The following is a 13,889-nucleotide window of genomic DNA, read 5'->3' as shown; positions in this document are numbered from 1 at the left end:
TATATATATATATATATATATATATATATATATATATATATATATATATATATATATATATATATATATATATATATATATATATATATATATATAGTAGATTATATATTTATAAATATATATATATATATATATATATATATATATATATATATATATATATATATATATATATATATATATATATATATATATATATATATACACACACATACACATGAAATAAGGCTGATAATCAGAGGACAAAACTTCATCCCCATACTGGAGAAAACCAGTTTTCATCAATTAACGAAACGAGAAATACCAATCAAAAACATAAAATCCAAAAAATGTGCACATTTACACTGCTGGGTGAAACAGCCCCGAACTGAAACGGATGTCTGTTGGCCCATTAGCATTTGGAAATATTCATAGCAAGCTGAAAGGGTTTTTTGCAACTGGAGAGGCTGCAGATACAAGTAAAAATCTATGTGTATTTTTATTTTTTCGTTTCGACGTAAAAAAATATATTCCTCCGGGTCACGTATCGAAATATTTCCCCAAATTTTTTTTTGGTGTTAATTTGGTAATTTAAGCTGTGGATTGAATGTAAATATATCCAAAAATCTATGTATATATTTTTTTCGTTTCGACGTAAAAACATATATTCCTCCGGGTCACGTATCGAAATATTTCCCCAAATGTTTTTTGGTGTTAATTTGGTCATTTAAGCTGTGGATTGAATGTACATATATCCAAAAATCTATGTATATATTTTTTTCGTTTCGAAGCAAAAAAAACATATATTCCTCTGGGTCACGTATCGAAATATTTCCCCAGAATTTTTTTTATGTTAATTTGGTAATAAAAATGTGGATTGAATGTGAATATATCCAAAAATCTATGTATATATTTTTTTTCCGTTTCAACATAAGTAAAAAATGTGACGAAGTTTCTTCGGCGCAATCGAGTTTTCTGTACAGCGTATAATGCTTTATGAAACTCTCCGCCGCGGCTCATGAAACTTTCAGCCACGGCCAGGTGGTGGCCTGTGTTGTTGGCATCCATAGCGGTGCCAGACGCACGATCATGGCTAACCTTAAATTTAAATAAAATCAAACTACCGAGGCTAGAGGGCTGCAAATTGGTCTGTTGATTATCCACCCTCCAATCATCAAACATACCAAATTGCAGCCTTCTAACCTCACCAGTCTTGATTTTATTCAAGGTTAAAGTTAGCCATAATCGTACTTCTGGCAACGATATAGGTCAGGCCACCACCGGCCGGTGGTTAAGGTTTCATGGGCCGCGTCTCATGCAGCATTATACCGAGACCACAGAAAGATAGATCTGTGTTTGGTGGCCTTGATTATACGTTGTAGCGGCTGTACAGAAAACTCGATTGCGCCGAAGTTTCTTCGGCGCATTTTTTACTTGTTAATAAATGCTATATCTTTCGGTCAGTCATCGACTGGGTTGCTTTGATGTCCGTGAACCTACTGTTTTATCAATAATATATTTATCATTTCGAAAAAAATAATAATAATCAGTACACCATATTTTTTGCACGATCGAGAGCTCATTAAATATGTTTTAAAAGGTCGAGTTACCAGTTAGCGTTTTTTCCTGCTGTTTTGAACCCTTAAGTTCATTAATTAATCACTGTTTCTTTTTTGTTTCGTTCACGTTAAGCGGTTTCGAGAGAATTACCGTCCAGTGACACAACTGCTTTGCTGATGTGCTTTTTTATAACTATTTTTTTTTTTTTTTTTTTTTTGCTATTTTCATTACATTCATAATTTTTTTTTTTTCCGAAATTGGTTCCATTACTGGCTATTTCCATTACATTTTATTTTGTTTTTGTTTTTCCAGAACTGGTTATATTACTGTGGAGTAAGGTAATAGCTATTATTTTTAGCTATTTCCATTACATTTATATATTTATTTTTCTGAAACTGGTTATATTATTGTTAAGTAAGGTAATAGTTATATTTTTTTTATGTTTAATTGCATTTATCATTTTCTTTATTTTTCCAGAAACTGGTTATATTGCTGTAAAAGGTAATAGCTATTTTTTTAGCTATTTCCATTACATTTATAATTTTTTTTATTTTTCCGAAACTGGTTATATTACTATTAAATAAGGTAATCGCTTCAAAGGACATTACCTAAAATTCTGATGCTTTAATTTTGCTCTCTCTCTCTCTCTCTCTCTCTCTCTCTCTCTCTCTCTCTCTCTCTCTCTCTCTCTCTCTCTCTCTCTCTCTGTGCCCCAGACAGACTAACTTGAAGTGTCTTAATCTATCTATATCGGTTAGGGTTTAAAAAAAAAAGGTATCACTGATTTTATCATCGCTTAATTAACTGTTTTTTGAGACTCGAATCCACTTGAAAGGCAAGAGTCATTATTTTTTTATTATCCTGTTTTTGTTTGTCCCTCTTTGGCTCAAAAGGTTTTCTTCTTTTTGTCTATTCGTTCTTTTTATCAACTTGTTTTGGAGGATATTTTATTTTAAGACTCTCGGCTTATTCGTGTTGTTTAATTAGTGGTAGGTCAGTGTGTGTGTGTATGTATATGTATATATATATATATATATATATATATATATATATATATATATATATATATATATATATATATATATATATATATATAGTAAAATTATATTACTATGTTTATTTTACATAGTAATATAGTTTACTATATAATTGTGTATTATTATTATTATTATTATTATTATTATTATTATTATTATTATTATTATTATTATTATTATCATTATTATTCAGAAGATGGACCCTATTCATATGGAACAAGCCCACCAAAGGGGCCACTGACTTGAAATTCAAGCTTCCAAAGAATATCATGGTGTTCATTTGAAAGAAATAACAGAAGGTAACTGGGAATACAGAAAGAAGAAATCAGTTATTAGAAAAGAAAAGAAATAAATTAAGTAGTTAATAAATAGATAGATAAAAATGAAAGTAAATTGTTAAAATAGAAGGAATAATTGTTTTAGGGTAATGTAGGCTTGCATCCTTGCTTGAACTTCTGAAGAAGAAGTTCCAACTGCACGACATCCTCAGAAGGGAGACTGTTCCACAGTCCAGAGGTGTGAGGAGGAATAAAGGACCTCTGGAACTTTGGAGAAGTTCGACGACGTGGCAAAACATTGACTGAATATTAGCTTTTCGCTTGACATTAAGTTAAAACATTTTTGGACTTTAATAAGATGATTGTACATTAATATTTGAGGCAAAATTAGGCAGTAGACGTCGTAGTCTTAAAACTTGACCTGATGCATTGTCAGAAATGGTCTGTTTATTTATGCATGAAGTAATTTTCTCTAAAAATCATAAGTCTTCAAATTTTGTCTCTGCAATGCATTACTACCCTAACACTATTCTTCTTGCGTTTTAATACATTCTTATCTGTTTATCTATTTATTAATTTACTTTTTCTTTTTTAATAAGCGGGATCTATTCTTTCTGTATTTCCCTTTACCTACTCTTACTTCTTCCTAATGAACACCTTAATATTCTTTGAATGCTTGAATTTCAAGTCAGTGGCCCCTTTGGTGGGCTTGTTCCATATGAATAGGTTTCATCTACTGAATAATAATAATAATAATAATAATAATAATAATAATAATAATAATAATAATAATAATAATAATAACAATAATAATAATAATAATAATAATAACATTATTTGGAAGCTTGAATTTCAAGTCTATGGTCCCTTTGGTGGGCTTGTTCCATATGAATAGGTTTCATCCACTAAATAATAATAATAATAATAATAATAATAATAATAATAATAATAATAATAATAATAATAATAATAATAATGACATTCTTTGGAAGCTTGAATTTCAAGTCAATGGCCCCTTTCATCTACTGAATAATAATAATAATAATAATAATAATAATAATAATAATAATAATAATAATAATAATAATAATACCCTTCACCTACATCTCACCTCTTTCCAACCCCCATCATCCCCCTCCCCCCAAAAAAAAACGCTCTTATCTGTGCCGCTCACAACTCAGAAATGTAAAAGATGTCTCCTAAAGGGATTACCTGGGTCCTGCCAGGGATTTTCAGATATACGACCTAATGTCTTAAGGAGGCCCAGAAGCGACCCGAACTATTTGCATTTTAAGGTCGTCCTACCCTCACTGTATTTATTTGGGGCAAGAAGTATTTGATTTTTGTTTTAATTCTTCTCTTCTCGTTCGTTATTAATAATAATAATAATAATAATAATAATAATAATAATAATAATAATAATAATAATACATATAGTTGTATTACGCAGAGATGTCCACATGAAATTATTTATTATTATATTTGACATTGTGTTCATAACACGTATCAATATCTTTTATTAGAAATATATGTGAAAAAGAGGACTTAGGAAAATCTAAGGCTAATTTTATTAGTAAATAGAACAGAATTCTTTCCTTTGTACTTCCCCCCCACCCCCACCCCCACCCACCCACGCCATTTTCTGACGTTTAAGAGAAAGGTGGCCATGTGTGTAGTGTTTGTATATACTGGAGGGGCCGTGTACTCGCTGCCTGGGCTGTTCCGCTATTTATGGTTCTCTCTCTCTCTCTCTCTCTCTCTCTCTCTCTCTCTCTCTCTCTCTCTCTCTCTCTCTCAACTCTATTGATACGGAAGTGTACGTGCAGCGATAAGGTATAAGAGGGGAGTCATATTCCCTTTAGTTCAGGATCTTTTTTTTTTAATCTTCGTTTTCCTCGAGCACTTTATTCTTGCTTGTGTTCTCTGGTAAGGTGTTCCGTCTACAGACTGTATTGGGGGTCCTTTTATCTCTTATTTTATCTCTCTTTTTATTTCTTGTTTGCTCTTCCTGCGTTTGTTTCCATCGTGGTGATTATTTTTTTTTACACTTTGCCAAGTTTATAGTTTTTACCCCCCCCAAAAAAAAAATTGACGTTTTCTGAATTTTTAGTTTTCTGTAGAAGAAAACTATTGCGCCGGCTTTGTCTGTCCGTCCGCACTTTTTTCTGTCCGCTCTTTTTCTGTCCGCAGTTTTTTCTGTCCGCACCTTTTTCCTGTCCGCACTTTTTTCTATCCGCACTTTTTTCTGTCCGCACTTTTTTCTGTCCGCACGTTTCTCTGTCCGCACTTTTTTCTGTCCGCACTTTTCTCTATCGGCACTTTTTTCTGTCCGCATTTTTCTCTGTCCGCACTTTTTTCTGTCCGCAGTCTTTTCTGTCCGCACTTTTTTCTGTCCGCACTTTTCTCTGTCCGCACTTTCTTCTGTCGGCAATTTTTCTGTCCGCCCTCAGATCTTAAAAACTACTTAGGCTAGAGGGCAGCAAAATGGTATGTTTATCATCTACCCTCTAATCATCAAACATACCAACTTGCAGCCCTCTAGCCTCAGTAGTTTTGATTTTATTTAAGGTTGAAGTTAGCCATAATCGTTCTTCTGGCAACGATATAGAATAGGCCACCACCGGGCCGTGTTAAAGTTTCATGGTCCGCGGCTCATACAGCATTAGACTGAGACCACCGAAAGATAGATCTATTTTCGGTGGCCTTGATTATGCGCTGTACAGAAAACTCGATTGCACTGAAGAAACTTCGGCCCATTTTTTACTTGTTGTACTATTTCCTCAAGGAAATTAGAATGGAATGAGCATATAAGAATTAGGTATTATAAAATTAACCCTGGAATGATATTTTTCCGATTGTCATCAGAGCTGCCTCAAGAGAGAGAGAGAGAGAGAGAGAGAGAGAGAGAGAGAGAGAGAGAGAGAGAGAGAGAGAGAGGATACTTTCTGGGTTTCATCAGAGCTGCTTCAAAAAAAAAAAAGAAAGAGAGAGAGAGAGAGAGAGAGAGAGAGGCTTTCCCGAGTTTCATCAGAGCTCTTTCAAAAATATTTGTGTTCGTGAGAGAGAGAGAGAGAGAGAGAGAGAGAGAGAGAGAGAGAGAGAGAGAGAGAGGCTTTCCCGAGTTTCATCAGAGCTCTTTCAAAAATGTGTGTGTTCGTGAGAGAGAGAGAGAGAGAGAGAGAGAGAGAGAGAGAGAGAGAGAGAGAGAGAGAGAGAGAGAGAGAGAGACTTTCCCTGAATTTACTCAGTGCTGTTTACAAAAATGTATGTGTAAGTGCAAGAAGAGAGAGAGAGAGAGAGAGAGAGAGAGAGAGAGAGAGAGAGAGAGAGAGAGAGAGAGACTTTCCCGAATTTACTCAGTGCTGTTTACAAAAATGTATGTGTAAGTGCGTGTATGAGAGAGAGAGAGAGAGAGAGAGAGAGAGAGAGAGAGAGAGAGAGAGAGAGAGAGGCAAATAAAAAAAAAAAAAGATTAAATGGCGAAAACGCTGAAGTGTTGAGACAGACAGTCCACTCTCACGCCTCCTCTGCTTTCTCAAGATTTTTTTTCCTCTTCTTTTCACGCCTCTTCTTGAAGCCGCTGCTATTTTTATCTTTATTCAATCTTAAAGTTGACACTCCATTTTGGCTACAGATTTTTATTGCTTATTAGGGCCTCCGACTCAATTAGTTTTAATAGGGTACACAATATGTAGTGATTAAAACTCAATTAGTTTTAATCACTATATATTGTGTGTCCTATTATCATTTTATCTTGTGTGATTCCGTTCATACGAACACTGTATTCTTTGGAAGCTTGAATTTTAAGTCAGTGGTTTATCTTGTGAATAATAATAATAATAATAATAATAATAATAATAATAATAATAATAATAATAATAATAATTATTATTATTATTATTATTATTATTATTATTATTATTATTATTATTATTATTATAAAGCACATACACAGCAGTGCACCCAAGCGTACATGTGCCAATACACATGTATTTTCACCTAGACACGATTTTTCGACTGCGGGGTTTGGGAGGTTCAAAAAAAAAAAAAAAAAAAAAAAAACCAATTTTGGATTGATTATAATAGTCTTCTGGCCAGGAGTAATTCATTTCTTAATCGGCAGAGACAATACATAAATTTATATATATATATATATATATATATATATATATATATATATATATATATATATATATATATATATATATATATATATATATATATATCTATATCTATATATATATATACATATATATACATGTATATATAAATATGTATGCATGTATAACATTATACCAGCACGAATATTAGGTTCGTGTATTTCCATTACACCTCATACTTGGCCTCACACCCCCACCCCCACCCCTCCCCCACCCCTACCCATTTCAAGCCCACACTGCCCCTGACTTTCCTTTCAGCTCAGCCAAGTAAGCAGCTCAGTCTCTTTGGGGCCTTGGAATAGAGTTTCTCTCTCTCTCTCTCTCTCTCTCTCTCTCTCTCTCTCTCTCTCTCTCTCTCTCTCTCTCTCTCTCTCTCTCTCTCTTATTTATATATATGTATATGTATATTAATTATTTTTTGTGTCAAGAATTTATATGTGTATTTTTAGTGTGGATATATATATATATATATATATATATATATATATATATATATACACATGCAAGTAAAGCTTAGAATATCTTCTTCTCATGACACCCCAATGACCTCAAGGAATATCTACCCCAGGAGAAAATGAGAAAAGTACAAAGAGCTCCCATCTCGTGGCCATTGAGAAGTCTTCCCTACGTTATATCTCGTGAGCAAATTTAATTTTGGCCGGGGCTAAAAATAGTACATTTCTTCTAAGGCTCTTCTCTTGTTAATGTAATGAGTCCTCTCTTTTTTTTCTCTCTTTTTTCCGGTTTCTGCGGAGGTTTTTCCTTCTTCGTTCCTTCGCCATTCCGCAGATTAGGAGGAGAATGTGCTCTCAAGAATAACTGAGAATATGCGCTGGTCTCTCTCTCTGAGATATACGCTGTGCCGTGTAAGAATATGCGTTGATTTCGCCTGCAGGGGTTCTAAATTTCTTGAGGTATATGTTCCATACTTTCTTATTATTCTGAAGTTAAGGTTTATTGTTTTTTTTTTTGTTTACCAAATTTTCCTTCTCCCTAGTTTATTATTATTATTATTATTATTATTATTATTATTATTATTATTATTATTATTATTATTATTTGTTTTGTTTATCAGCAATGACAGTTCTTTCTTGTTATTCTGAAATTAAAGTTTATCTATATTCTGTTTTTTTCATGTTTACCAAATTTTCCTTCTCCCTTGTTTATTATTATTATTATTATTATTATTATTATTATTATTATTATTATTATTATTATTATTATTATTTTTTTTATCAGCAATGACAGTATTGTCATGATGTAGAGCCGTTATTTGGCCGTGTTGATATTACTCTTTTGTAAATAAAATTCATAACAACTCTCTCTCTCTCTCTCTCTCTCTCTCTCTCTCTCTCTCTCTCTCTCTCTCTCTCTCTCTCTCTCTCTCTGTAAGGCCTTCGAAGATTAGTATCAGGGTTTCATGCTTATTCTTTTCTTTGATGATTATTATTTTCTCGTTTCCCCTGTAATGCTCCGTTATTCTTGTATCAGTACATTCACTAATTACAAAACTTTAATTTCTAAACGAGTTGACTTCTTTGTAGAGTAAAATCTTAATTTATTTATCTTCCTTCAATGCTTCCTATATTTCTATTTGAAAACTTATTCGTAAGGTGACTTTTTGGTAAATACACCTACAGTATTTCTGACTTCTTTGAGAGAGAGAGAGAGAGAGAGAGAGAGAGAGAGAGAGAGAGAGAGAGAGAGAGAGGGGACTTTTTTTTTTCATGAGAGATTTATTCATGGATAGCCTGTCATCCATCAGTGTCTAGCTATCTCATCCCTTTTTCCTATGGAACATAAAGAATTATGTCGAAAGATAATTTTGGTTTCTGTAAAGAAAACTATTGTGCCGGCTTTGTCTGTCCGTCCGCACTTTTTTCTGTCCGCCCTCAGATCTTAAAAACTACTGAGGCTAGAGGGCTGCAAATTGTTATGTTGGTCATCCAACCTCCAATCATCAAACATAGCAAATTGCAGCTCTCTAGCCTCAATAGTTTTCATTTTATTTAAGGTTAAATTTAGCCATAATCGTGCATCTGGCAACGATATAGGCCAGGTCACCACTTGGCCGTGGTTAAAGTTTCACAGGCCGTGGCTCATACAGCATTATACCGAGACCACCGAAAGATAGATCTATTTTCCACTTGATTATATGCTGCAGTGGCTGTACAGAAAACTCGATTGCGCCGAAGAAACTTCGGCACACTTTTACTTGTTTAAATATATCACCAAATTTTATTGTCTCTAAATCCTCCAATTGGTCATCAGGATTCCTCTTCGTCTGAGCTGCCTTTAGTTACTTCTTGAATGTCTTTTTTGAATTCATAAGGACATTTATAATTCATTTTAATTCTTGGAACATATTACTCAATTATCTTGGTGCCATGTGTTCATACTCCCTCATTCTGATACAATTCTTCTTGCATTTTAATACATTTTTTTTTATCTGTTTACCTATTTATTAATTTATTTTCTTCTTTTTTAATGGGTGGGATCTCTTCTTTCTGTATTTCCCTTTACTTCCTCTTACTTCTTCCTCATGAACACCTTAATATTCTTTGGAAGCTTCTGGAATTTCAAGTCAGTGGCCCCTTTGGTGGGCTTGTTCCATATGAATAGGTTTCATCTACTGATTAATAATAATAATTCCATAATAATAATAATAATAATAATAATAATAATAATAATAATAATAATAATAATAATAATAATAATATTTTTGAATCGAAGCTCTAAACGTCCAGAAAAGTAAGTTTCCCCAACAAAGTGATTAACAGCGTTGAATCCTCTACAAAGATTAATCAGTGGTTGTCAATCTTTTTTGTCTCATGCACCTTTTCATCATATGTCAGAATGCCATTCCTTCCCCATCACCCACTTTCCAGATTTGTCTGCCTCAAAAGGTGCATTCCAGATAATATGCAACAAAATACCAACACAAACACACAAGCTAGCGGAGAGAAAGATCAGTGTGGCCTCTCAGTGGTGCGGACCGATGCACACTGCGTTTTGTGTGGTCCTGGAGCCAGTTTGAGCCTGCCATCTATGGTCACAATTTTCCCCCGCCCCAAACTCTAAAATTCCAACCATGGGGAATTCCCTCCCCCCTTGGCTGAGGACCACTGTGCTATGACAATATATTTCCATCAAAAACAAGCAAACATGGGTTTCCCTAATACTCTCTCTCTCTCTCTCTCTCTCTCTCTCTCTCTCTCTCTCTCTCTCTCTCATGGCCCCCCCCAACCCTGAACCCTGAAATTCCCCCCCATGTCGAGAACCACTGATCTACAAAGACTAAATCTTATGCAAACGACCGAGGAGTCACTACGACAATTCAGGAACATCCAAACTGCTGTCATTTTGCCGACGGCTCAGGAGACGTATCTGCATACCATTAATTTCGCATTTCCCCGAGAGCGACTTCAGCCCAAAGCCTTTAATCGGATACGGGGATTTAGCCTCCGGCTCATGTTCCATCCTTTGCGATGGAGGATGTCAATACGCTTTCGGATCGCGCTGTGATCTGGTCCGATCCATATGAGATGTAGATATATATATATAGATGATAGACGGGTGAAGTGTAGCTGCTTGTACGGATTATATATATATATATATATATATATATATATATATATATATATATATATATATATATATATATATATATATATGTGTGTATATACACACACACACACACACACACATACATATATATATATATATATATATATATATATATATATATATATATATATATATATATATATATTATAGGAATTGGTGATGAATCTGCGAAAATTTATTCCATAGGCATTATATACAAATTTACAGATAGGTGGTATATTGTACTGTTTTGTATATGTATATATATATATATATATATATATATATATATATATATATATATATATATATATATATATATATATATATATATATATATATATATATACACACACACACTAATCCAACCACCCCGGTCCTTTCTCTTCACACTTCCAAAAGTAGGCTACCTCTACTCACCAACCTGTCATCCATCATTCTTCCCACACGACCCCACCATCTGAAAGCACTAATCAAATATAGTTGGCTCCCTTAAGTGTTATCTCTGTTCGTTCGTCAGTTGTATGTCAGTAAATATTGTACACTTCCCTGTAACCTTATAGAAGTTCATGAATCGGAACATTCAAATGGAGAGATCGCCTTATGGCAAGATCGGAAAGGGAAGAAGGACGGGGTGGGGGGAGGGGGGGTTGTTGGGTGGACATTGCTTGGTGTAATAGATCAGTGCCCCAAAAGAACGACAGCTTTAAGTGCACTTTTTCTTTTCACTGTTCCTGCCACTTTCTAGGCAGGAACTCACCTTAAATTGCTGCTGGGTCTTTGGTCCTTGATTCCTCAGTGATTATGATGAATATGGCATGTTTTTTTTTATTTCATGAAAACTGAAAACACCATTTAAGCTAATTTATTGTAAAAAAAAAACCATCTTGGAGTTGATGATATTATTATTATTATTATTATTATTATTATTATTATTATTATTATTATTATTATTTTTATTTTATTAAAACTGCAGATTTAGTTTGAAATTATTTGCTTATATGAGAAAATTGTGTAGCATTAAGGTAAGTGTTAGAAGTTGCCTAGTTGTTGTTGTTATTATTATTATTATTCTTATTATTATTATTATTATTATTATTATTATTATTATTATTATTATTATTATTCAGTAGATGAAACCTATTCGTCTGGAACAAGCCCACCAAAGGGGCCGTTGACATGAAATTCTGAAGCGTCCAAAGAATATTAAGGTGTTCATTAGGAAGAAGTAAGAGGAAGTAAAGGGAAATACAGAAAGAAGAGATCCCAATTATTGAAAAAAAAAATAATAAACAGGTAAATAGATCAAAATGTATTAAAATTAAAGGAGAATAACATATGGTGGTAATGCATTGCATCTTCGCTTGAACTTCTGAAGTTCCAACAGGACGACGTCATCTGGTTCTCAAATGGTTTTTGCATAAGTTACTAATTGTTACTGATGCAAAAATATATCATTACATTGGCTGACGATTTCTTAATCTGAATAGCAATGGAAAGCTCGTATAATTCTTTCCTGCTCTTGGCAGCATTTCCTGTAGACTGTCATATATATATGTTAGAAATAGCTTCGTTTTCTTCGTTTTCTATGAAATAAACATATAATAGAATCCATTTTCTTCGTTTTCTATGAAGCCTAAAACAGAATCTATTTTCTTTCGTTTTCTATGAGGATAAAAAATAGAAAATGGATACTAAAGATCTTCAATTGTGAGGGAAACTAGTTCAATATGTAAAGTGGCCAATGAAGATGAAGATTATTATTATTATATTATTATTATTATTATTATTATTATTATTATTATTATTATTATTATTATTATTATTATTATTATTATTATTATTATTATTATTATTATTATTTAATAGTGAACCCTTTTCATATGGAACAATCCCACCAAAGGGGCCACTGACTTGAAATTGGAGCTTCCAAAGAATGTGGTGTTCATTAGGAAGAAGTAAGAGGAGGTAAAGGGAAATACAGAAATAAGAGATTCGCTTATTAAAAAGAAAAAAAAAAAATAGATGGATAAAAATGTATTAAAATGCAAGGAGAATAGTATCAGGGTAAGAGTGCATTGCATCTTCGCTTGAACTTATGAAGTTCCAATAAAGAAATAACTTAAGTGAATTATTGTCCTGTGATGTAACAGTATTATCATGATTCAACATAGCAATATGGCATTCATAGTTATTTTTAATTTGTGTACCTCATTCTGAAAGTCAGTAATCTAATATACTGTTTTGTGATTTAACAATATTATCATGATTCGAGAATCTTTCCTAGACAGTGACCCCCAACAAAGTTTGGGGGGTCATTATCTAGAACTAATATTTCTTGGGTGTCATTATCTTTATGATATTTACAGTCTTTTGTTTATGTTTTTACGGTCATCCCCAGTGGGCTTGTACTAAACACGCCGCAAAGGTGGATATATACCGGGTTAATAATAAACCCCTGGGGGTCACTATCTAGAAAGATTATGATTCAGCATAGCAATATGAGATAAGGAAAATAATTTTAATGTGTCTACCTCATTCTGAACGTCGATAATCATACAAATCCTGTCTTCTTTCCAGGCTATGAAGGAGACGCGTGCGAAGATGACAAGGTGGTCCCATCCGCGCCCCCCATGGACCTCATGGACCACTTCACCGGCTATGAGCAGCTCTCCTTTGAAGCAGGTAAGAAGTGGCCGCTTATTTACCCATTGGGTTTGGCGGGATGAGATCGGTTGGTTTCGCCTGGGGAAGGAAATCGAGTCTAGGCGTAGTGTTGTTGCTGCATCGTTATTGATTTGATCTAGATATATTACAGGCGCGTGTGCACATATATATATATATATATATATATATATATATATATATATATATATATATATATATTATATATATATATATATATATATATATATATATATATATATATATATATATATATATATATATATATATATATAATCAGAAAACTACAAACGTCCTTTAATATCAATTGTACTACAGGTAATAATATATTTTCATATTTCAAGAAGGGAATTTTTAGTTGATGAAAAGTCATCCTCAACCAGCGACGGACGAGGAATCAGGACTATACAAACGCTTTCGGCCGAAAGCGTTAGTGTGTCACTGTAGTCCTGATTCCTCGTCCGTCGCTGGTTCATCCCACGGGACGGTGGACTTATTATCAACTAAAAATTTAATAAAATTTATATGAAAATATATTATTTCAGCAGAGTGAATTGAAAAAGGACGTTTGTAAAATAATATGA

The 13,889-nt window shown here is 33.2% G+C and overlaps 1 protein-coding gene across 2 annotated transcripts in view; it reads left to right on the top strand.

Moving 5' to 3' along the window:
* LOC136853155 (protein SSUH2 homolog) overlaps positions 1–13,889 on the top strand; it is a 792,844-nt gene that overhangs the window by 175,707 nt on the left and 603,248 nt on the right. For both annotated transcript variants that reach the window (XM_067128470.1, XM_067128469.1), the window contains exon 3: positions 13,201–13,305. In XM_067128470.1, coding sequence (XP_066984571.1) covers positions 13,201–13,305 — 105 coding nt within the window. The remainder of the gene's footprint in view (positions 1–13,200; positions 13,306–13,889) is intronic.

This window comes from Macrobrachium rosenbergii, chromosome 26 (genome assembly GCF_040412425.1).
Source record: "Macrobrachium rosenbergii isolate ZJJX-2024 chromosome 26, ASM4041242v1, whole genome shotgun sequence".
Lineage (NCBI taxonomy): Eukaryota > Metazoa > Arthropoda > Malacostraca > Decapoda > Palaemonidae > Macrobrachium > Macrobrachium rosenbergii.
The sequence above is the reverse complement of the archived record's forward strand: the minus strand, read 5'-3'. Positions and strand labels throughout refer to the sequence as shown.